Source organism: Engraulis encrasicolus, unplaced genomic scaffold (genome assembly GCF_034702125.1).
Source record: "Engraulis encrasicolus isolate BLACKSEA-1 unplaced genomic scaffold, IST_EnEncr_1.0 scaffold_69_np1212, whole genome shotgun sequence".
In the NCBI taxonomy this organism is placed as follows: Eukaryota; Metazoa; Chordata; class Actinopteri; order Clupeiformes; family Engraulidae; genus Engraulis; species Engraulis encrasicolus.
Genome location: NW_026946027.1, coordinates 290,940 through 316,533, shown reverse-complemented (window position 1 = coordinate 316,533; position 25,594 = coordinate 290,940). Strand labels below are relative to the sequence as shown.

At 43.9% G+C, this 25,594-nt stretch overlaps 1 protein-coding gene, 1 long non-coding RNA gene and 1 pseudogene across 3 annotated transcripts; all 3 read right to left on the bottom strand.

Annotated features, from left to right (window-relative positions):
- Positions 1 to 225: 225 nt before the first annotated feature.
- On the bottom strand, positions 226 to 7,607 carry LOC134444733 (arrestin domain-containing protein 2-like). 2 transcript variants are annotated; one of them, XM_063193952.1, is made up of 6 exons: positions 7,096 to 7,607; positions 6,923 to 6,983; positions 2,651 to 2,798; positions 2,292 to 2,385; positions 1,498 to 1,754; positions 226 to 982 (listed from the first exon to the last, which is right to left on the bottom strand). In XM_063193952.1, exons 1-6 carry the CDS (start codon positions 7,364 to 7,366, stop codon positions 863 to 865), a joined length of 951 nt encoding a protein of 316 aa, XP_063050022.1. In that variant the 5' UTR covers positions 7,367 to 7,607; the 3' UTR covers positions 226 to 862. The 2 variants fall into 2 exon arrangements, with proteins under 2 accessions (XP_063050022.1, XP_063050023.1); XM_063193953.1 differs by lacking the exons at positions 6,923 to 6,983; positions 7,096 to 7,607 and having other exon boundaries at positions 2,651 to 5,110.
- Positions 7,608 to 8,147: 540 nt separating this feature from the next.
- On the bottom strand, positions 8,148 to 13,348 carry LOC134444749 (uncharacterized). The gene is made up of 6 exons (XR_010034084.1): positions 13,025 to 13,348; positions 12,078 to 12,108; positions 11,835 to 11,905; positions 11,016 to 11,081; positions 10,804 to 10,872; positions 8,148 to 9,398 (listed from the first exon to the last, which is right to left on the bottom strand). It is a non-coding gene; the product is annotated as an uncharacterized LOC134444749 (long non-coding RNA).
- A 4,344-nt stretch (positions 13,349 to 17,692) lies between these two features.
- Positions 17,693 to 21,956, bottom strand: LOC134444741 (uncharacterized protein K02A2.6-like; annotated as a pseudogene).
- Between the last annotated feature and the right edge of the window lie 3,638 nt (positions 21,957 to 25,594).

Below are 25,594 nucleotides of genomic sequence, written 5' to 3'. Positions count from 1 at the left end.
ACAACACCTTTCCACATATATGAAGAGAATATTCAAGAACTTGCTTTAAGCTGACAAAATTATGTTTGAAATCGGAATACCCCCTGTATGTAACAATAACCAGGTGATTGTATTTTAAGTACACTTTTCACATTTCTGATTTGTAAGAGATTTTTAAGTGTATCCTTCATGGGACAACCCTAAATAAATTTCACTTTGACACAATGAAAAGTAGTTTGCGTGCAGTTTATAGAGTATAAATGATTCAATTTATTATTCACTCAAAACAATTTGAAATACAGCCATTAACGTCTCATCCTCTGGCAACAAAAATGAGTACACCCCTATGTAAAAATGCATAGTGTCATGCCCAAGCCCTAATACACTGTCCAGCCAAAAAAAAAATCATTCAGTCATTGTGGCTATATCAGACTTAAAGGTTATTGAATACAAGTACCATAGGACGTCACATTCACATATTCATATTCACAGTTCACATTCACAATCATTCACAATTCAGATATTTTCAACTGGTTCAGGCAGGATTTGAACCTGCAATGTAAATATCTTCCTGCTTATTCTAGGTACCTCTGATTGTATGTCTTTAATAAATGCTTTATAATGGAAAAATGTAATGAAATAATGCAATCTAATGTAATAATTATACAAGCCTAACAAATGTGCTTTGAATGTATGAATAGTTTCATTGCAAAATGGCTTGAATGCCATTTTTTACTTTTCCATGTTATTACTGGAAAAGATGGAAATTGGAACTTTTTAAGCCCATAGAAAATCCCTATTGCAATGCAATGTCCGGTACCAAAATGTCAGTTTAAAAAAAATCCTGTATTTATATAATGATTTTAACCAAGGTGATATCAAATTAAAAACATATCAAACGAGGTGGCAGTCCGTATGGTTCAGGCACAGGCACCCGAGCGCTACCGATCACGATGGGGAACAGGAGCCGCAGTTTGGAGCATCCTATGGCCCTCAGGCTCACCTGCAACACATGGGAAAAGGCCAATTATACAGTAGAGCTGTACCAGGGGGGCATCTCTCAACAGCCTCGTTGCCCAAGTGGCAACCTTCCAGTCAAAGTAATATGAAGTCATTCCCGAATCCAGAATTCCAGAATCGTCAAAACAGGACAAAGGCTAAATGGAAATGCACAACACTTCCTCTTTTTAATGGATGTCTGCTGTTGCCCAGTCTTGCGCTTTATATGTCTGTATGGGTATTGTATAGATACTCTAGGTGTAATGTATGCTAACTGTCTTTGTCTAATTGTCTATGTCTAACTGTCCATGTCCACACCTAAAGGCTATGTCTATGTCTGCATGGGAAAGTAAGAAACGTAATTTAATTTTTTTTTGTATGACCAGTGCATGTAAAGAAATGGACAATAAAGCCAACTTGACTTGTCTTTATGCAAACAGTCTCTTCAAAAATGCATGTCTTATCGGAGGGGGCTGCTGCACGTGTGTGTATGGTAACTAGGCTATGACAAAGGCTTACCACGACTACGTATTGAATATCCAGGATCGCACAGTTCTCCAGGCTCGTGTAAACGTCTCCAGGGATGGGGAGAGACAGCTCACAGCAAACATGTGAGGCATGGGGTCGGACAGGCTGCCCCTTGGTGCAGTTCAGGGTCTTGGAAACACACCGGTAAGAACGGGCACGGTAGGTCTCTCTCTTGACCAACTCAGCTTTGGGCACAATTCTCAGGGAAGTGCCGTTTGCGACTCCTGCCGTAATTCTGATAGTCTCCCCTGTGAATAGCAGAAAATATTGCCGTTGCAAAAAAAAAAAAAGATCAGAGCCACGCCCCATGATGTGTGTGTGTAGAGTTGCCAGATTGGGGGCCCAATTGGGCTACTTAGGATGAGCGTCTGCGGGTAAATATCGGAAAAAGTGGCCATTTGGCGTTTTTTTTCCCCAGCTGTTTAGGGCCCATAGAAGTTAATGTAATTTGTTGAATTTTGGGAGGAATTTAGCACGTTTTGGCGGGATTTAGCTTTTGGCCGGGATTTGCTCAGACACATCTGGCAACGCTGTTGTGTCTTTGTCACCCCCAAGGTCCATCCCAAAACGGACGGACACACAGAAACACACAGACCGTGTCATAGCAATGCCTAGCCCAACCCCTACCAGTGGACCAAGTAATAATTTATGACATAATATAACCTCTTCATGACCACTGTATTCAGTCACATTCAGTAACAGATCTGTCAGCAAAAAGCATACGTTTTAGCTAGCTACAGTGTACCTATGGGCCTATGGACGGACTGATTGAGGCTCTGTCTTACCAGGAATAAAGCCTTTCCTTTCCAGCTGCGCATCCATAGAGATTTCCCCTAAACAGCAGCAGACAATCGTACTGTCAGAGAGTGACAGGGGCCTCTGTGAATTAAAAAAAAGAAGCAGGTGCAAAAAACTGTCAACATTGGTGGATATTGGGGTATCTCTAAATCCAGAGTTTAGAAATGAGCTTCCTAACACTCTGTTTATGTGTAAATGAGAGGTCAATGCATTTTCCAATGCATTTTCCAAAATATCCACAAATGTGTTAACAACTTCTAAGTGACAACTATTCAACACATCCAAAACACAAACCTTAATAAATGGGAATGTGAGAGGCTGTGGCTAGAAAGAAATGGTCTCTTACCAAATACTGAGGACCACCAATATTGACCAAGCGTTCAAACTTTAATTCCGAAGAAAAGTTCTTTTCAAAGCGCCATCGTCGGTGAATTCCGAAGATTAAGACATACGAAATCCGTCCATGAGCCCCTCGAAAAGTGGATGGGAAATCTCTGTGATTGAAAAAGGGCATGCTTATTTTCCGTTGGCTACTTACATTTTAACTTCCTGCTCCTTTGTTCACGTGCATTAGGCATTGCACTAGCCTACAGTGTGTCACAGAAGTGAGTAGGCCCCTCACATTTCTGCAGATTTGTAAGTATATCTTTTCATTGGACAACATTAAAGAAATTTCACTTTGACATAATGAAATGTAGCCAGCAGACAACTTACATAATCGTTATGTATAGGTATATTTACAAACAGGGGCGAGTTTAGGCTATTTTTAGTGGGGCCACGGCCCCACCGTGACTTGGCTCGGCCCCACCAGCTCAGGACCCTTTTAAAATATTGCTATTTGTGAATTATATTGGAAATGAATTTCCCCCTTCGCAATATTCTGCTGACTGCCCCGTCTGGCAACCCGGAGTATGAGCTTCAACAAAGTGACGAGTCTGCTACAACTCCTCTGATTGGTTGGCATGTCCATGCAACTGATTGCCGCCTAAGTTGAGTACAGTCTTGTGATTTTTGCGAAAGGTCTCTAGTTTAATAATATCTGGATTTATCATGCAGCCGAGGCAGAATCCAAATCCGCGCATATTCATGTGATGAGAAGGTATGGAACACACTAGACACAACTACAATGGTGTACTGTAGTGCTCTCTTGCTTGTGCGGACAATGATAACATTTTGTCAGCATAACTGACATAATTTTGTAAGCTGGTGAACGTTGGTAAAAGTGTTACAATGAAAGACGATTAAAATCGTCCACTATTAGGTTGTGGATATCCAAAATGTTTAACACAGGTAATAAACGGTGGCTAAGATTTTGTGAGGTGGGTGGTGCCGCGACGCACATTACTTTCACTTTCGCTGGTGTTATGCTTTGTTGACCACTTCGTGCAAGGTGTGCCATTGCATTGATAGTCTCGCCCATATGCAGGAGAGGTTTGTCCATATTTTGGTGATGCTGTAATTGTGATGTGAGAATGCAGGCCCTCCAACTTCTCATTTACTGATGTTAATGATTGGGAACTGGTTGGACGTTACTTTGCTATTGTTATTGGAACACACTGGCTCGGAATGAGCAGGAGCGACTTTGGTGCCCGCGCGGATAGGCTACTGTCCATTTACAAGTGTGACATGGAATACGCACCTTGTTGCGAGATTCCCATTGGTATGACTTTGGGTAGGGGAATGTTTTAATTGTTATTTTCATGTTTGCTTGAGATTTTATGATGAACCCATGATGAACATTTATCTGTTGAGCTACTGTTTGCAACTGTGATTCCCAGTGTAAGGAGCGTGCATGAGAGGGAAAATTCTTCTCATAATCTTTAAGTCACTCAATGGCCTAGCCCTAAATATATTGCAGATAGGCTACAGTAATACCATCCAACTAGTCTTAGGTATGCATAGTCTTCTTCTCTACTGGTTGTGCCTAGGGTAAAATCTAGACAATGTGATGGCATTTAGCCATTATACTGCCAAATGATGGAACAAGCTTCCTGTTCAAATTAGAACTGTCCCAACACTATCATTTTTTCAATAGACTTTTTAAAAAAAGCTTCAATTTCATCTGGCTTTGTTTCTGCTCTCCATAGGCCTAATACTTCATATAGCCTACTTTCGACTTCCTATAATATTTTCCTCTCTCTTTCTTTCTCTAAACCATAGCTTAATCTTGAGGAGTGTCTTCAACAATTCCTCATTGAGAAACCAAAGAGACTGTCCGTTCCCTGTACTACCCTGAGAAGTCCTGCAAGTCAGAGCGCTCGGTGCACAGAGGAAGAAACACAAGAGTTGTAGCAACAAAAGGGTTTATTCCATTATGCACACAGATAAGAGGGAGCGCCTCTTATTTATAGATATAGACACAGACCTGCCCTGTGCATGCAAGCAACAGGTGCGACCTCGATAGCTAAGCTAACACATTATAGTCTATATAGTTGCATACGCCAGCAAAACAGGATGAGGTAGAGACTATGGGTTAGCGAACAGAGCAGGATGTTCTGCTCTCTGTGGTTAGACATCTAGCTGTCACCACAAGAACAGGATGTTCATGTTAGCGCCTTGAAGCTTGCAAGACAGCAAGCAGTTTGCAACACATCAACGTTATGTTGCTGGGTAGATTATTTTGGTTTCGAAATTGAGTTAACCCTTTCACTTTCTTTCCTCTCAATCATATAGAAATAACTATGACAACCAATAGGGTGTAATACCAGGTGTAGTAGGGTGTAGGCCTAGTACCAATCACAAGGATTAGAAAGTGAAAGTGAAAGTGAAAGCCCAGTGGGAAACTCCAACTCCCATTGTCATTGTGACACAGCACTCCACAGCACATAAGTGAACTCTGCAAACTGACTGCACACAACGAAATTGCATTTATGCCTCACCCGTGCAAGGGGGCAGCCCTCAGTGGTGCCCCATGGGGAGCAGTGCGGTGGGACGGTACCATGCTCAGGGTACCTCAGTCATGGAGGAGGATGGGGGAGAGCACTGGTTGATTACTCCCCCCACCAACCTGGCGGGTCGGGAGTCGAACCGACAACCTCTGGGATGCAAGTCTGACGCCCTAACCGCTCACCCATGAGATTACCGGTAGTTAGATTTAGTGGGGAAAAACGTGATGTCTTGTTGGTAGTCCTTCATTGAGTGAGCTGTTATTTAAAATTGAAAAAGCCTTTTTAAAACAAATTCTCAGATCTGAAATAGAAATGGAACGCTTGCCGCTCACGTCAGCCTATCACTGGGGGCCAGGCACCCCTAAAGATCAGAAGCTAAAATCGCCTCTGTTTACAAAACTACTGAAAAGCAAGTGGTGGTGTACTTTCGTGACACACTGTACACTATGTACTGCATATCCCACTGAATAACATTAGGCCTACTTGTTGTACACAACATAACAGTGTATCCATTTTGTCAAGTCGCTATCATCCAGGCCTACAGCTATATAATCTACAGGATATCTCGAAAACATGTATGCGCACTTTAAATAGTTGTAAAGTAGGTTTTCATCTAATATGCAATTTGGAAAGTGTTATACAATATACAGACATCATGTTATTGTTTTGTCACCATCTATTCTCAAACTGGCATCCGCTGTGGTCCAGGCACTGCTGGAAACGTACACTCACCGGCCACTGCATTAGGAACACCTGTTACAACTGCACATTGACGGAAAAGTCTGATCAGCCAATCACATGGTGGCAACTCAATGCATTTGTATGTAGATATGGTCGAGATGATCTGATGCAGTTCAAACCGAGCATCATAATGAGGAAGAAAGGTTATTAAAACAACATGAAAACATGGGTCAAACCTGCCTTACATCAACGTTTCAGGCTGGGGATATAATGGCATAAGGATATGAAGGGTTTTGTTGCAAAACGGTGTATCCAGCATTTTTGACTTTTGCATGTTGTTATCGGAAATGACTGTTCAGAGGGCCTATCATCTTTGTGTGAATTTTTGCCTTTCAAATATTTTGGGAGCATACTTTTTAAACCTATAGAAAATGATTTTTGCAATGCAATGCAATGGAATGCCCAATACAAAATGTCAATTTCCCAACATTCTACAAAATGGAGATAAACCGTTTTGCAAATAAACCCTTCATATTTTCTTAGCACAATTTGGGCCAATTAGTACCAATTTATCATTGTTTGCATGCCACAGCATACCTGAGTATTGTTACAGGCAGTTCTGAAGACAAAAGGGGGTCCAACCCAGCATTAGAGAGGTGTTCCTAATGAAATGGCCGATGACACACATTTCTATTGGAAATTTTAAGCATTCACTTGCAATGGCTGCTTTCACTTTTAGTGACTGTTACAGGTCTCATAGTGTAGACATTACTGTAGACAATTTACAGATAGGAGGTCGCAGAATAGTTAAGTATGTCTGTAGCCTACATTCTATTTCACTATGAAAACGAAATAAATTCTTTTAGCTCATACTTTGAAATGGTTTTCAGAATGTATTTGTAGGATTTCTTTATACCCTGTGTAAAAAGTGGCACAATCTTATGGATAGGCCTACCAGTAAGAAGACGATGCGAAATCCCCTTCAACTAATAAATGAAAAGGCAGAAAAAAGTAGAGGCTATAGTCGCAACAAAGAACGCTGTACTTGCCCTTCCGGGATCTGAAAGCTGAAGGGGTACAAGTGGGCCCCCGGTTGCAGAACGAGTTCATCTGAAAGTGTAAATTAATTACAAATATCAATAGTGAAAACAAAGACGATCATACATACTGTCCATTACTGTCCTACTGTTAGGCTACCTAGAGTCATGTCTGAGTGCATTACCAGTTTCCGCTCGGAGAAGAGGACCTTCCAGCTGAAAGAACGCCATCTTTCCTCTGTGTGTGGTCCGGATTATGCTGTTAAAAAACAGACCATACGTAGTCCATTGAACCTTCCCTTGGCCTTTGACAGTCATTGATATTTTCTGAATCTTGACTTTTTTGGAAAGCTCAAATCGTATTACGCCCGACAGAATCTCACCCCTATGGAAAGTGCCTGTGGGATTAGGTGAGACCAAATCTATTTTAAAGTTCTTAAACGTGTCCCAAAACATGTTGCTTGGAGCAGACTCTGGGGCGCTTCTTAAGCAAAACAACTGCGACTTCCTGAATTCCTTAATGGTCCACTTCCTCAATAGTCCAAAAAATCCGTCTTGAAAATCGTGGCTACTCTTGGATTCCAAGATTCTATTCAAAATCTGTGAGAAAGTTTTTAAAAAATAAGCCAGCGAGGTCTGGAGTTTTCATGTTATCTTCATAGTCAACAGATTAGAACTGTGCTTTTCCCTCATGCCCCTCCTTTAAACAGAGTTCATGTGTGTATGTGTGTGTGTGTGTGCGCGCGCGTGTGTGCATGGGTGGGTGGGTGTGTGTCTGCTACACTGAAAGAAAATATTCGTTGGATCTACATGATTTTAATGTGTACATCGGTCCCACACAATCCAATTGTGTAAGGTCAACATGATTTCTTCCCCTATATTTATTGTGTAAGGTTTAAGTGATTTTATCACCTTAAACGGAGGTGATTGGATCACCTCAACCTAACACAACTTATTCATGTTCCAGCCTCATAAAAATGTGTTGGAACAATGTGATTTTTTTAAATTGTCACAAAATGTTTTTTTCACCTAAATCAGAGGTGATGAAATCTCTTTAATCCTAAACAATTAATTGGTATTCCATTAACCAGAAAATATGTTGGAAGAACACAAAACTTTGACATAGTTTGAAAGTATTTTTTTCATGTTTATTGAAGGTGATGGAATCATGCATACAGCTACATTTCAGTAACATGATTCTTTAGTCTCAATCCACCCCCCCCCCCCAAAAAAAAATAAATAAAATAAAAAATATGGTAAAAATATTAGGTCTAGGCTATACAAATGCATTGCAGATCACAATTTGATGTACAGGCATGTGCAAACAAAAACAAAAAAAGGAGTAAGAATTCTGTGATTAAATGTATTGACTTTCACTGTACGCATGTAAAATGCACACAGATATACAAAACATAAGGACAGTCACAAATAACTGCTACTCTTAGACCAATCAACGAGCAGGAAATACAACGAGCAGAGTCTGTGAACAAAAAGAAAGTCCAATTCGCTTTAAAGGTGCACTGTGTATTATTTTCAGTAGTTTATTTTGAGATTTCATGCTGCCCATGCACAAATGTTGCATTTTTCATGAATATTTACCACCACCAAACTTTAAGTTGTCGTTATGACTGGGGAAATTGCTCTTTCCATACATGAAAGGGGGAGGAGGAAAGAGAGGAATCTTCTCCACTGGCTGTCATTTTGAATTTCTAGAAATACAGATTTTTAGTAAACTTACTGAACTTTGGTCATACTAACACATTTTCGTTTATTACTAAGTAAATATTCATGAAAAGGACACAGTTGGTAATAGGCAGCACCGTTTCAATGTGCAGCATAGTTGCCTACTCTGGTCACAATCCTACACAGTGCACCTTTAAGAAAATAATTTGTTTGGTTGCTGTGAAAAAGTGCTCTCTGGCTGGATTAGCATCCATGTGCACACATCGGACACAAATAAAATTCACTCTACATACAGTTCTTTTAGCTCATTGACTAAGTGCATTAGTCCACACTTGTAGGTGTGCGTGTATGCGTTCATGCGCGTATACTGTATGCATGTGCGCGTGCATCTGGCAGTCCACCATTCATTTGGTTGTCCTCTTTGTGGACCACATTTGTGTTATTACCCAGTCTTATTTAAGTCTAGTCTTGGTATTTTGTTTGTCTTTAGTTTGGGTCAAAATCAACACAGTATGTACAAAACATATGCACACTCAAGTACTATTCTTAAACCAGCAAGGAGCTGGAAGTGCATACAAGCAAATTGATCTCTAGAAAAAAGGTACATTTCACTTAAAGAAACAAAAATAACTGCTGTTTTTTAGTTGCTGAAAAAAAAGAGTCCTTTCCGATTGGGTGTCACGTGTGTGACAGACATACACTAAAACTGACAATGTCCTAAGGGTGGGATGCCCAATCTTCTGTCAGAGCAGATTCCAATAGTGATGTCTTCAATTGCTTCGTCTACGGCAACTTCATCCATGACCTATTCAACACAGACAAAAGTAAATAAACACAAATTAACCAAGCCATTTGAATTAACAAATAAATCTAAAAACATTAAGCTGGGCAGTAGGTTAGTGCAAAGTCCAAAGCATGTCCTCTGTTCCACTGTCAAGATTCTCAGTTGTAATTCTGATGTGGGACCTGGATGATGATTTAACGCTGGTGTGAATTGGCCTGAGGTTGTCAAATACCAGAGCCAAAGCTGTGTAGTTGCCTTCATTCTGCAGGGATGTCAAACTCAAACCCAGGGCCAATTGTGACCCATGAAGTAATTTTATATGGCCTGCAAGATCATTGCATAGCATGACAAGACTGACATGAAACTTGGTGTGTCACAGGAATACCAGTGGGCCGAGGCCAATGAAAAAAGTTCACTCTCATATGGAACAACACCCCAGGTCTACTGTGTCCTTGGCTGGGACCTACAATGTAGACTGGTAGACAACCAGTGATGCCAATCCTCTATTTAAGGTGTTTCAGAGCACAGAGATGTAAGGATCAGTTCGTCTCAATTAAGAGAACAAGTTTCATTATGCATATACAGGTACGATATATACTGTTCATTGCGAGGAGACTTTGAAGGAAAAGTCTACTGCATTTCACTGCTCTCTGATATTCTCTGATCTGAGATGAATTGAGAACCTCTCTGGCGTTTGTGCATGCGTGCAGTAATATGGCATGCAGGGCTTATCCGTCAAGGGGCTGAAATAAGAAGTTATTACAGTTTTCCCCATCTCAATAAGTTTCCCTGATAACTTAAGTGATTACAAATAAAACATGCAATATTCTAGGCAGACATACAATGGGCAATATAATGAAAAGCGTAACACAGCTGGTGCACTCTGTGGACTCTGATTTCTACCCCCCTCCCCCCCACCACCCATCAGAGAGAAAAACATGTGTCAACAAAGTGCTCTGAGATATTATGCACTTCAAGTAGTGCTCATTTTGTTTCTACATAGAAGATATTAATATTTCTTTTTGTTTAGCTGCACATGCATTGTGTAGTAAGTGTATTGGAATAAGGAAACCGATAGCTTGCTCACTTTCAACTGAAGCCTCTCAATGTCATGTTGAGCATAGCACAACGCATACAAACTAACTAGTGTCACACTCCACACTGAGCGTGGGAACACCAGGGAGGTAGTCATCAACACTTCTCAGATCAGATCATCTTGTCTCAGATAACTCCAATTCTAGTACTAAGCAATAATCTAATATTTACTGGTCAGAGTACGACAAAATTTAAATATAAAAATTCGAGAAGCAGCTCCTTATACCACTGGAATATTTAGTCACCCCCTTTCAGGTAACAGCTAATTTAAAGCAGGAGTCAAGTTGTTAAGGTGCACTGGGTAGGGTTGTGGCCAAAGTGAATGCTTTACCTTGTGGACTTGGAACAGTGCAGGGCATTGCAGTGGGACTGTGGTGATTCTTTTCAATTCAGCACTGATCTGAAAAGACATAAAGAGCCCAAAGGATTTAACGATCAAATCATTAACATCAGGAGAAAGCCACACACACATTCAAGAAAGGAGATAAAATGCTGTAATTCACAAATCAAAACATTTAAGACAATCCGAATTGAATGTCTTACCTTGCAAACTTTGAACAGTGCAGGCCACTGTGCCAGAAGTCCTCAGAAATGGTGCATCTTGTACAACTTAATGAAATGAAGAAAGAAAGAAAGAAAGAAAGAAAGAAAGAAAGAAAGAAAGAAAGAAAGAAAGAAAGAAAGAAAGAAAGAACATTTGTAACCTGTGCAGCATGAGTTCTGAAAATAAACTACTTAAAAAAAATCACTCTCTGTGCCTTTAAAATCACAGACTGTATCATGATCTGCTTCAATTGTCATGGTACATGTTGGTGAAATTCAGATTTCCAATATTGACGCCATGCATCCAGCCTAAAACCATGTCTGTCCCACTACCACTACTTGACCATGAGCATGGGACAGTTTACTTTGTACTACTCACTTGGTTAAGATCACACATGCTTGACACCATCCGAAAAAATGTGTTCATGTTGGTGTCATCAGACCACAGGACATGGTTCCAGCAATCCATATCTATAGTCTGTTTGTCTCTGATGAAACCATGATGAACACATTTGCTTTATATTGTTTCAAGCATGTGTGATAGTAGCCAAGGGAGAAGTATAAAGAAAATAGTCCCATGTTTACGGTCAAAAATGGTGGTGGGACTGATTTGTTTTGGGATTCTATGAATGGCATCAACATTGGGAAGCTGACTGCCACCAAAAGAAACATGCATATGAATGTACTGGTACCATGACTACTAAGGCATATCATGATCCTCTCTATGGGGTTTTAACATGCATGGGTGTAACTCAATAGTAAAAAAGGCTTTCTGCTCAGGAACCATCAAGTAGACAGGCAAAAAATACAGAAACTTACATCAGCCAATTCAGCAACAGTTGCTTGGATTGCAGGGGAACTGTGGTTATTCTTTTGAATTCAGCACTGATCTGAAAAGGCATAAAGAGCCCAAAGGATTGACAAATCATAAACATTAGGGAAAAGCCACACACACACACACACACACACACACACACACACACACACACACACACACACAATATAAAAACAATATAAAAACAATATAAAAACCTTAAAGACAATCAGCATTTAATGTCTTACCTTACAGACTTCGAACAGTGCAGCAGAAGTCCTTAAAGAAAGAAAGAAAGAAAGAAAGAAAGAAAGAAAGAAAGAAAGAAAGAAAGAAAGAAAAGAAAGAAAGAAAAAAAAGAAAGAAAGAAGGAATTGGTGAGGTTAAGCATTTAATAAACAGCACAGGATTCGTGAATGAGGAGCATGCATTCTGTAAACTAGGCTACTTGTAAACAATGCTCCACTTAAAAGAGGAAGATATAGGTAAAGTAAAACGAGATAACAAGGCAGTGCATGCTTTGCATTGCACCATAAGTGCAAGTAAAAAAAAGTGATATGCACTTCAATAAATAGGATACTATTCCCACATGTTTCATCCAATTCCCTGTGCAAAGTTTAAATTCAGGTTATATGCACTCTATCTAGGTCGGTTGTTCTTTGACTTCGTGTGCAGGAAAGCTTACATTTGATTAATCTTCGGTTAAGACCACAAGTGCATGTGTGCATTAAACACCTGGGTTGGATAAGAAAAGAAAACTTTAAAAATAGAATACTTGGCTTAAAATGAACACACCGAAACGACGCCAGCCCTCTGTTCTCGTGAGCATGCAACGTGTTGATCAAGTTCTAGTTCTGTGCATACCCCTCACCACCCCTCCCCCATTAACGGATCAGACCCTCCCGCGCAAATATAGCTATTAACTGAAGATAACCAGCTAGATTGTTGTACAGTAGCAGTTTTTACTACATCCTTTGAATATCCTAAATGTACATATTTTCCATTCTTTTCTAAAATGACATGGGGCATAGCCATTGACAGTAAGCCAACTGCATGTGTTTGCAGTGCACCTGTTACTAAGCAAAGAGCACTGCGGGGGTAAATGTAGTAGAGTCTAAGCTCAGCTTCCACACACAAAAGACACAAGAGCAGTAGTACATCGCCCACCATAAATGAAAGTACTTCAGTTACTTACTCAATTTCGTGTATATCTTCACACATGACAACACTATTCCAGCGAGATGAGACTGAAGAGTAGGACAGGGCTGACTGAGGCGAACGGCTCTCTGCCTTGAAACTTTCCGGCTTCTTCTTGTCTTCGAAAGTGGTGCACTAGCGCCACCTCAGGACTGGAGGCCACCCCAGACACAACTTAATCATGTTCATTCAAAGCATTAGAAACATGCCAATTCAGCAGTCTCCAAGAACACATTATCCTTATTTGATGAAATCATGTTTACTCAAGGAATGTTAATGAATTGTTTTGCATCTATTTACTTTATATAGGTTAATTTAAAGACCCGCCATTCCCTCTTTTTTCAGTGTAGACTTGTCCCAGTCCGCCTCTTTACCTGGTGTGATTCTTATCTCTTGTCTTAGACAAGCACAAGGAGCACAAGCATATCATGGAGTTAAGCGCCTATTCTTTATGTGACATTTTGTTGTGACCTTTCCGACCTTCAACAGGGGCAGTAGTAGAGGGTCAGTTGCACTACAAGATTATAAACGGCAAACTTTGTTCATTGCAAGACATCACAAAACAAATCCGGAAAAATGATCTTGTTATTCACATGGTGATACCACCAAGGACCCAGCCACACACACACACAAACACACACAAACACACACACACACACACACACACACACACACACACACACACACACACACACACACACCAATGACAGAGAGACACACTCTGACTTAACCTACTGCAGTTGACCTACCGTTATTCACATTTGTATCAACTGTTGATGATACATAAATAATTGAATAAACATTGATAAACATTCAAACTGTGAGGGGAGGGAAAACATTTTCATACACTGCCATGGGAGGGGTGAACGTGAGAAAGAGAAAGAGTGAGGGGGTGAGGGTGAGGGTGAAAAAGAGAAAGAGAAAGAGAAAGAAACAGACGGAAAGGGAGCAAAAATACCATGACGGTCACAGAGCAGATTTCTCCATGCCCATACAAGGTATTAAGATGTCTCTTCTCCGGGGTCACCTCCTCTGCCACGGCTGTCCCTCACTCTCTCTCTCTCTCTCTCTCGCTCTCTCTCTCTCTCTCTCTCTCTCTCTCTCTCTCTCTCTCTCTCTCAACTTTCCATTGAACTCCATTCATTGTCCTGGTCTTCAAGTTCCCTAGAGGGGCATGGCTGCCATATAGGATTGCAGCTTACAACCTTATGTCACATAGCCTCGCGCGGCGCGCCATCATACGTACTTCCGCCAAGACACTTGGCTCCGCACTACGTCTGGTACCTGTCTTCTGTGGAGCGATGTTGACCGGTAGGATTTGCGCCGGTGTTCTGACAAACAGTCCCACATTGTAATTTTATCCTACGGAAGGATGTTCTGTCATGCATGTCTGTTAAACGGTCCTACATCACCAAAGATAGACGGCAGACATGTTTGTTCAACAACTTATGAGTTAAATCCTGATTTTTCCGAAAATGTCCTTCCTGCTTCTTGCAATCGCGTCAGATCAAACAAAGTCCAGGAAAGTCCGGACGAAATGGAAATGGTAGTATTATGGGATGGTCTGGACCAGGCTATATGTCAGATGGATTCTGGAAGAAACTCCTCATGAGCTGCTGTATCTCTACTTCATCAATCATCTCTGGCAGTATCGTAATATCCGAGTCAGGGGTGCATTTCTCAAAACCATAGTTGATAATTGCGTTAGTTGCTTTGTTGTTTGCAATGCAATTTCCCATTGACAACTACCCAAAGTTGCTAAGCGGCCAATAACTATGCTTTCGAGAAGCACACCCCAGGAGTGCTGTCCTTCCCATGTACGTACCTCCTGGCTCTGGCTCTACTCACTGACGTCAATGTTAAGAGGCTGTTTACACAGAAGCTGTTAATTCATGCTCTGTTTGGGTTTCTGCCAATGCATAACTGCACTGGGACTCCTATAGTGGTGTGATGTTCGCGAACGGCTCCCATAAGTGAACGATGGGAACCGGATCACAGCTGGGGGAGCCACTCTGCCGTTATTTTGTTCATTTTTCATTAATTTCAAGCCCGTGACCTCGGCGCGATTTCTTAATTTGGGGGGGGCGCACACAATTGTCTGCCTTAAAGAGTGGCAGAAATGGTCTTAAGAAGCCGGAGGATAATCAGTTGTTGTTTGGACAAAATTACCGCGAGGCGGAGTCAAAATATTACCTTATTAACACTGAATTAATAATTTCAAAAAGAGCCAAAATAGCCAGTTTTTTTAGCGGCTCTTTGAAAGGAACGAGCCATTATGATCCGGATCCCATCAAAGAGCCATAAATTCCATCTCTAGACTCCTGCCAAATATACAACAACTCCAGTAGTTTCTGTGCTCACTGTTCTTTTAGATCAGGGGTGGGGAACCTTTTTCATTCGAGGGGCCACTTCAAATTACTCCGAGGGCCGTAACAGTCCTCCGAGGGTCGTACTATGAACACAAATCAGGATTTCCCCCGGCACTTAAGGCCTATATTGAAGGAAGTCACCTTTAAAACAGACCCCACCTTCTCTAGGTCCCCTGAATATAACTTAATTGTATTGCAAATGTGATTTCTAAGATTCCTTTACAAAATATGTCATATTTCATGTGATGCTGCATAACATTAATATTGTTTCGGGGGCCGGATAAAACGGCTCAACGGATAAAAAGGTTCCCCACTGCTGTTTTAGATGGTACTGTTTGGTCTTCTGACTGTCCTGCAAGTGACAAGTGACTTCACAAACAATGTTATGTGAGTTCTAAATGTACATGTAGGCTAGAGTATAATAAATTGCTTTGTGTCAGACTCAAACCCGGATGTCTAGATTAAAGGAACAGTCCACCTTATTTCAGGAAAGCTGGTAAAATATGAGAATACATAGGATTTTTCTAGTTTGACAGTATAGTCGTATTACATAGCAATGGAAGTCTATGGTACATAGCATGGGCGGCGCTATTAAGAGGCTAGGGGAAGCTTAGCTTCCCCAAATTTGTCATGAGAAATAAATAAAATGAAAAATTAAAATCACGTTTTTTTTTATATCCAGTGATGGAGTGTCGCAGGCACACACAAGGAAACAGAACGAGGGTTTCCTGCTGAAGTGCCTATCCACCTTGTCAGTAGATCTAGCCTCGTTGCGGCGATGTCATGCTGCGGTCAACCAATCAGGTGTCAGTTCTACTGGCTTCAACAGAGCCAGGCGGTGAGGCGGGCTCGTGGCTTATGATATGAAATGAAATCTGGAATGTTTAATATCTTGATAAAGCAATGACCTCTAGAATAAATTGGGATTCCACTACATTTCATTTATAGATCATTCGTTTTTTTTCCACCAGCCATAGGTCACAATGTTGACATTTTCCTCTTTAGCATTCGTTATTCAACCACACTACATCTATCAAATGGATAGCCTATTTGGCGAATCTAAATGGATATTTTGCCTCTATCTTCAGTAACAGGAATTGACAGGACAGAATAAGGTAGGAAATCTGTTTTTCCCCTTGATGTGCTCGCCGAAGCGCTAAGTTTACTATTTGGTGGCAATGTTGTTGTCAATGTTGTTATCGATGTAGTTGTCTGTCTTCCGTTTAACTAGCCATCACAAAGCAAAACACCTGTGCTATCCTGTCACCAAGCGAACACCACTTTCAAAAATGCACACCTTTCCTGAATTCATGGTGGCCTGCCAGGGTGGTTTAGTTACCATATGTAATGTGATGTGTGTATATTCGCTTGTGTTTGTTGGGCATCTGCGTGTGACTGGAGTGGACAGTGTACAGTGCGAGGCAGCGAGAACAGTGTCTGGCTGCGCAAGCTACTTATTTGTAGAACCTAGTAAGCTAACATTTAGCTCCACTAGACAAGCTACATCCAATAGAATTATTAAGCTAGTTACAACCATCTGGAAATGTAGCGAACTACATTACAAGCTACTTCAACTAGAAATTCAAAATTATAGCATATTTGCATTATTTGGGCTGCAAAACTGACATCTGAAGACAGCCTGTTGGATATGAGAGCCCCATATGATATTTTTGGGCATGGTATGGTCAATCAGCTGGCTTTCCTGTCTTCCCCCCGTGTGTGCGCATTTTGCCTCGTCATTAGTTTTGCGAGTTTGATTGCGAGTTTTGATACCGGTCTGAGGTAGAGTGACTTAGCGCATGAAAATGTCAATAGAAAGGTGTGGACAGTCAGGTGTATGATTTGATTGCTCGAGACATATTTGGGAGATAATAGTCCATGGTCTGGCAAATAGCCGTCTTCCTCTCCTGCCTCCAGTGTGTGTGTGTGTGTGTGTGTGTGTGTGCGTGCGTGTGTGCCTGTCGCCTTTGAGAGTTCCATTGGCGCACGAGCATGAAGACCCATAGTTGCTGTGGTAACTTGTAATAAATAAACCACGAAAACACTGATGCCGAGTTTGTACTTTTATATAAGAAGGTCAATAATAAAACATACACGTTAGCGGCCTCGGAGATAACTAACACAGCTTGTCATGGGAACGTAGTCTTCCACTCTGAGATACAACACAGACTGCACTGGGTAATACTGCACCTCCAAACATTCCATGGTCATCAAGCGCCACCTATTGGTAGTAACTGAATATTGCCCTTATACCTCATTACAACATTCAACCCCAATTAAGTTCAGAAATTCCTCCCTTAACTATTAAATGTAACAACTGAAAATCAATCTGGAGTTGAGTACTTCCATAAACCCATACTGACCTTAACACAGCCAACAAATTATTTTTAGCATACACCTGAAAAGAAAACATAGTATGCATTAAGAAAAGCAGTGATACTTATCAAAAGTCCAGTCTATCAGGAGCCCTTCGAGCACGCTGTGATCTGCGCACTGTCTCCTGTGGAACAGCAGTCACCACAGGCGTTGGAGCTTTGGGAGACTCCTGTGCTGCGGTCACCCCAGGGGTCGGTGGTGTCGGTGTGCCGGTGCTTGACTGTCCAGTCTCTGCCGGTGGCACAGACACCTCCGGTGGCGATTCCTCTGCCGGAGACGCTCCTCCAGGAGTCACCAGTGGCAACTCTGCAGTGCTGACAGTCTCTGGGTCGGTGTCGTGACGCAGCCGCACATGGTCCTGATGCCTGCGGAACTCTCGTCCATCTGTCAGCTTGATGACGTAGGAGACGGGACCTTTCTGTGACAGGATAACCCCCGGAAGCCATTGCTGCTTGAAGTTACTGCAGAAATTCTTGACATAGACATTGTCACCTGGTTTCAGCAGTCTGTCTCTCGCATGAAGATCGTGTCTCTCCTTCTGCTTTTCTTGTTTTCTCTCCACCTTTGCTTTTAGGTCAGGGCGAAGCAGATCTAGCCTTGACTTAGGCCTACGGCCCATCAACATCTCTGCTGGTGTACGTGCAGTGGTGGTCTGTGGAGTGAGGCGATACTTGAACAGGAAACGTGAGAGTCTAGAACTCAGTGAATCACCTGTCATGCGCTTCAACCCCTCCTTCACGGTCTGTACAGCACGTTCAGCCAGTCCATTAGATGCTGGGTGAAAAGGAGCCGTGCGAATGTGACGGATTCCATTCTGCTGCATGAAGTCACTGAACAGCTCGCTTGTGAAGGTTGGGCCATTGTCACTGACCAGGGAGTCAGGTAAACCATGAACTGCAAACACTTGTCGGAGTTTCTCAATGGTTGAGGGAGCTGTTATGTTGCCCATGATGTGGCACTCTATCCACTTAGAGTGGGCGTCGACCATGACCATGAACATCTGACCCATGAAGGGCCCTGCAAAGTCCAGATGTAATCTAGACCAGGGACGGTCTGGCCACTCCCATGGATGCAAGGGAGCTGGTGGTGGACTTTTCTGATTGACCCCACACTGTTTGCACCCTTTTACCCTGTTTTCCAGGTCTAAGTCCATGCTTGGCCACCAGATGTAGGATCTTGCTAGACTTTTCATCCTAGACACCCCTGGATGTGTCTCATGCAATTCTTCCACGATCTGTGAGTTGCCTGGGGCAGGCACGACGACCCTCGACCCCCAGAAGATGCACCCATCTTGTAAACTCAGCTCAGTCTTTCTTTTCACATAAGGCCTTAACTCCTCATCCTCAATAACCGCTGGCCAGCCTTATAACAGGTAAGTCTTTACCTTAGACAGAACAGGGTCTCGCTCAGTCCATTGCTTGACCTGGGATGCTGTCACTGGTGTTTCCGACAACTTCTCTAATGAAAAGACAGTCTCTGGAGGCACATAAGTGGTGACAGGTGTATCCGGCAATGGCAGGCGACTGAATGCGTCGGCATTTGCATTGTCCTTTCCTGCTCTGAACACAATGGTGTATTGGTAGGCTGACAATGTTAGTGCCCAACGTTGGATTCGGGCGGAGGCCAGTGGTGGAATGCAGTGTGTCTCACCAAACAGACTCATGAGTGGCTTATGGTCTGTGTGGATTTTGAAAGGACGGCCTTAAATTTACTGATGGAAGCGCTTAACAGCAAACACAACTGCCAGGCCCTCCTTGTCTAGCTGCGAGTACCCCTTTTCCGCAGCCGTCAAAGTGCGTGAAGCAAAGCCAATAGGCTTCTCTGATCCATCTTCCATCACGTGGGACAGCACTGCCCCTACCCCATACGGTGAGGCATCACATGCGAGGGTCACCTCTTTGTCTGGATCAAAGTGCACAAGCAATTTCGCTGACTGGAGTCGTTCTTTCACCTCCATGAACGCTTTTTCTTGCTCCTCACACCACTGCCACTTTGTGTCATTGTGCAGTAGTTTGTACAGCGGCGCCAAGACCTTTGAGAGGTCCTGCAGGAATTTCCCATAGTAATTTACCATCCCAAGAAAAGATCTGAGTTCGGTGACGTTCTTGGGACTTGGGGCTTCCTTGACAGCGCGCACTTTGTCCTCCACTGGGGAGATACCCTCCGCTGTGATCTTGTGTCCTAGGTAAGTGACACTTGGTGACATGAACACACATTTGTCCCTTTTTAGTCTCAGCCCTGCATCTGAGAGTCTCTGTAGCACCTGCTCCAAGTTGCCAAGATGCTCTGCCTCTGTAGCACCCGTAATGAGCAAATCATCCAGGTAGCATGCTACGTGTGGGATGCCCTGCAACAGACTGTCCATTGTCCTTTGGAAAATGGCGGGGCTGGACGCCACTCCAAACACCAGGCGGTTGAATTTGAACAATCCCTTGTGTGTGTTTATTGTGACAAACTCCTTGGACTCATCGTCCAGCAGCAGCTGCTGATAGGCGTGGCTCATGTCCAGTTTTGTGAATGACTTGCCCCCAGCCAGAGTTGCAAACAGGTCATCCACCCTTGGCAGCGGATACTCCTCCAGCTTTGAGACCTGGTTCACGGTAAGTTTATAGTCCCGCATATCCTAACTGTTTTATCAGGCTTCATAACAGGACCAATGGGAGCTGCCCACTTGGAGAACTGCACTGGCTCAATGACGCCCAGCGCCTGTAAGCGCTCTAGCTCCTCATCCACTTTCTGTTTCATGGCGTAGGGTACCACTCTGGGCTTGTAGAAACGTGGTTTGGCATTGGGGTCAATGTGCAGTTTGACTGTCATTCCCTTGAGTGTGCCCAGCTCATCTCTGAACACGTCACTGTATCGCTGCAGCACGTCCTCTGTTGTGCCCGTGTACTTCACCTCATGCCAGTTCAATTTTATTTTTCTGAGCCAGTCCCGGCCCAAAAGACTGGGCCCACTACCTTTGGCCACCACTAGTCTTCCCTCAGCCTCCTGATCTCCCACTGCTATGCTCACCTGTAGCACTCCCAGGTGGGGTATGGGCTGACCGGTGTACGTCCTCAGTTGGAGCTTGGATGAAGTCAGGGACGGTGGGTTGGACCTCCATGTCCTCCTGTAGGTCTCCTCACTGATGACCGACGCTGTCGCTCCTGAATCGATCTCAAACTTGACATCCTTTCCGTGTACAGTGACTGTGGCATAGTATGGCATAGGCGGTTCCTTATCAGTGTCCATTGCAAACGTGTCAAAAGAACACATAGCCTCCTCGCTTGTTTCCTCAACATGGTGTGTGTGGGCCTGATTTTGCTTTCCTTTCCATTTTTCAGTGTTTTTGTTTTTAACCCCCCTGCACTTCTTTTCTAAGTGTCCTTTTTTCTTGCACCCATGGCAGACAGCATCCTTGAATTTGCATTCGTTTGCATAGTGTGCCCCTCCACACCGAAAGCATTCAACTGGCTTGCCAGATCGCGAACTGTCTTTCTTTACATGATGCACTGTCACAGGTTGTGCTCCAGCTTGCCCTTTCTGAATGTCTTTGGCATTGCTAGCAGCCAGCGGCGTAACAACTCGGTCACGGGCCCCGGTGCGAGTATCCAGCACGGGCCCCCGGAGGTTGTGTTAATTTTAGGATATTTTATCTAGTCATTACGGGTGAAAGGGTGGGCTATTTTCTTTGCAATTGCAACAGCATTGTGAGTGCTGCAACGATGTGCACATTTACATCATAGAGTATTTAAGTTATCTGTCCCAAAAAAACAACAACAGGACAAACGCAAAGAAAGGCTTTCGGAATATGTGTCTAGAGACCGGTTGAGACAGGGACAGGGGGCTGCGTGTGTGCTTGCGAGCGCACGGTGCCTGCTGACAGCAGGCTACACAGACGAGGGAGACAACCATGCTGATCTTAAGCACCCCAGTTTAAACTTCATAAAAAAATAACACTAAGGACTTAAAAGATAGATGGCACAATCAACAGAATATGCCTTCATAATGATTTCAATATTCCACTACCCCACATACACAAGGTGCCATTGCAAAGTAGTTTTGCGTCCTTTGGCATCATCAAATAACGGCACAATATGCAACGCTGGTTATGGAAGACGGTCCCGGCTACCAAAAACATGGGAAAAGATGGAGACGGTGCATGGGTGGATACCAAGGAGTGGATACATCCAAGACAACCATGACAACACATTGGTGACAGCCCACCAGTAAAACATACACAGATAGAGCTCTACACACGCACACAGAATCGTCCACTTATTTAGATTTCTTTCTCCCCTCCCCTAGCTGACAACTCCAGAGTCCACTTCGTAACATAGCCAAGCTAACAGAAGAACTTAACTTATATAATGCTAACAGGAGAAACGCTAGATGATACAATCAACATGGAGTGGAGGTGCTGTTAGCAAGTCAGCACAACTAGTTGTCAATTGGAGAACACACAACTAAGTTACAACGCTGGGAATAACTACAGCAATACCGCTGTCACAGATTACAAACTAGAATGGACACCGTTAAAAATGTGCCTCGTCTCTTTCGTTTAGCCAGACCCTGCCGAACCCAGACTACTGGACTAGAAAGTGACAACAATTGGAAAATCCCTGAAGGAGATGAGTGATATGAATTCAATATTGCCGCGGCGGACATTATTATAGGGAAACCTGTCCTTACTGTAACAGGTTGGACTAGGTCCCCTGTTAGTGTGCATGTTGTAATTGAAAACAGCTGCCCGTGTGGGCGAGGGTGGAGCCCTTCCGGTTAGTATAAATTGCCTACTATGTTGTCTGTTAGCCAGGTGTGGCTAACCTCAGTACCGGTTGGCGCTTGGGGAAGCCCTGTACGCTGGGTGAAGTAGGTGATGTTGGCGTGTTGGGTGTTGGACCCACACTGGAGCGCGTAGAGCGCAGCTGAAATGCGGACGCCAGGTTGCCGCATGTAGCCTAACCGGCTCGAAGGTAAGCCCTTCTGTGTGCACCTGGCGATAGCCAATTATGTTTGTACTGTGGCTAACGAGATGTTGTTTCACTGCAGCATTGCATGGTGAAGCAAGGGTCAACCGTAGACTTCCAAGCTCGGTCCAGTGCTTCCCAATTGCAACTGAAGGTAATTTCTAATTAACCGTCACTCTGTGCCTGTGGCTTTCATGCCACACCTTGCTCATTGATAATGGCATTTCCCTGGCATTAACCCAGTCTGTCTTGTGCTTTCTAGGTTGAGCACATTATTGTCAATTGGCTGGGGTGGGGGGACGCCGCCGTCTTTTCCTGGTGTTTGTGTTTGTTATTTTGCCTTTTACCACCACGAGCTCTTTTAGTAGTGGCAGGTTGTTGTTCCTTTGCGCAGGTGCGCGACGCTTTCGTCTTTCAGCCATACGGTCTGACACGGTCAGCTCCAGTCACCCACCCCTTAGACAAGGGATGAGTGATTGGGGACTGGCCGGTTGAGATTTGTAGCAGTATCGTGTAAACTTATTGGTGAGGTGTAGATCCCCTGAGTGGTATAGTAAACTCTCTGCCAAGAGGCCTGATTTGATAAACATAGGCTACCTCTTCACTGTGAATCATTTCAGTGTGCTGTGACTTATTTTGTTTATTTTGATTATGTTTTGTGTGTGTAGTTTTGATTGATTGCAGTGTTATTTTGCATTCGCAGTGCAGTGTGTAGTTAACACACTCAGTAAATTACCTGTACTAGGCCTACTCAGTGCTCTCGCACTTAAGCCGTCACCGTTTCACGATATGTACCTGTATTGACTTCAGTAGAGTTAAGACTCTGTTTGTGTATATGGACTCAAGTGAACTGCCTGCTCATTTTGAAAACGAATAAGACTGAAAGCAGAAGAAAATAAAAACCATTGTATGTGCAACAGCTGTGTCATCCTTGTCATCTAGAACCTGTCGGGGAAAATTGTATTTTTAACATCTGGGTTGTCTCACCCTTAACGAGACTGGCGTAGTCACCTTCTAAAACCTAATTGCTTAAAAGTTAGTAATCCTACCAACCTCCACTCTGCTACATTTTGGCGTATGTCGGCTATGGATGACCTGTGAGGCACAGCTGTTGGTTAGAGCTCGTGGTTTTCTTTTTTTCTTTTTGTTGTTTTACTGGGGAAAGACGGCGGCTGCCCCCTCGGCGGGCGACACCGCGGCGGGCACCCAGGGCCCAAAATGATTGAACTGGCGGAGCTACAGGAGATGGCATCGCGGAACCAGCGGCAGCTGGACCTGCTGAGCCAATGGGTCGACGCGCAGCCAGAGTCTCCACGGTCGCCGCTCACGTGCTGGAGGTGCCATCAGCCAGGGCACCTGGAACGAGAGTGCGACTGGCCACGGGTTGTTGCGCGGCCCCGGTCTCCACGGCCACCAATCAAGTGCTGGAGGTGCCACCAGCCAGGGCACCTGGCACGGGAGTGTGATGGGCCACGGGTCTCTCGTCGTGTGCGAACCCCGCCGACAGTCCAATCGGAGAGTGAGCAGCGCCGGGGCACCCCCCAGCAGCCGACCAGAGGACCAGCCAGGACTGGGCTGGATAGCCACACCTCGGGCGGAGGCCGGCCGCTCTCTGGGGACTCGACCATGGCCACTCCATCGCCATCCGGCGTTTTATTGTTTTGTGTGTGTATATGTGCCGTGGTGGTTATGTTGTTGTTGATAAATGTGTTGGGTATGTGTTAGGTGTGCGCGCAGGTGTGTGCGTGTGTGTGCATATGTGTGTGTGCGTGTGTGTGTGCGCGCGTGTGTGTGTGTCTATCCCCATCATAGGGTGAGCTACAGTGCGGCACCGGGACGGTACCGATTCAAAGCTGGGGCGAATGTAACAGGTTGGACTAGGTCCCCTGTTAGTGTGCATGTTGTAATTGAAAACAGCTGCCCGTGTGGGCGAGGGTGGAGCCCTTCCGGTTAGTATAAATTGCCTACTATGTTGTCTGTTAGCCAGGTGTGGCTAACCTCAGTACCGGTTGGCGCTTGGGGAAGCCCTGTACGCTGGGTGAAGTAGGTGATGTTGGCGTGTTGGGTGTTGGACCCACACTGGAGCGCGTAGAGCGCAGCTGAAATGCGGACGCCAGGTTGCCGCATGTAGCCTAACCGGCTCGAAGGTAAGCCCTTCTGTGTGCACCTGGCGATAGCCAATTATGTTTGTACTGTGGCTAACGAGATGTTGTTTCACTGCAGCATTGCATGGTGAAGCAAGGGTCAACCGTAGACTTCCAAGCTCGGTCCAGTGCTTCCCAATTGCAACTGAAGGTAATTTCTAATTAACCGTCACTCTGTGCCTGTGGCTTTCATGCCACACCTTGCTCATTGATAATGGCATTTCCCTGGCATTAACCCAGTCTGTCTTGTGCTTTCTAGGTTGAGCACATTATTGTCAATTGGCTGGGGTGGGGGGACGCCGCCGTCTTTTCCTGGTGTTTGTGTTTGTTATTTTGCCTTTTACCACCACGAGCTCTTTTAGTAGTGGCAGGTTGTTGTTCCTTTGCGCAGGTGCGCGACGCTTTCGTCTTTCAGCCATACGGTCTGACACGGTCAGCTCCAGTCACCCACCCCTTAGACAAGGGATGAGTGATTGGGGACTGGCCGGTTGAGATTTGTAGCAGTATCGTGTAAACTTATTGGTGAGGTGTAGATCCCCTGAGTGGTATGGTAAACTCTCTGCCAAGAGGCCTGATTTGATAAACATAGGCTACCTCTTCACTGTGAATCATTTCAGTGTGCTGTGACTTATTTTGTTTATTTTGATTATGTTTTGTGTGTGTAGTTTTGATTGATTGCAGTGTTATTTTGCATTCGCAGTGCAGTGTGTAGTTAACACACTCAGTA

Excerpts from the sequence above, each read along its gene's own strand:
- LOC134444733 (XM_063193952.1), bottom strand. The coding sequence starts at position 7,366 with ATGTTTTGGGACACGTTTAAGAACTTTAAAATAGATTTGGTCTCACCT. Across the intron at positions 2,799-6,922 it reads AGCTTTCAGATCCCGGAAGG|AGATTTCCCATCCACTTTTC; the intron begins GCAAGTACAGCG and ends TTTCAATCACAG. Across the intron at positions 2,386-2,650 it reads TTGGTGGTCCTCAGTATTTG|AGGCCCCTGTCACTCTCTGA; the intron begins GTAAGAGACCAT and ends TTTAATTCACAG.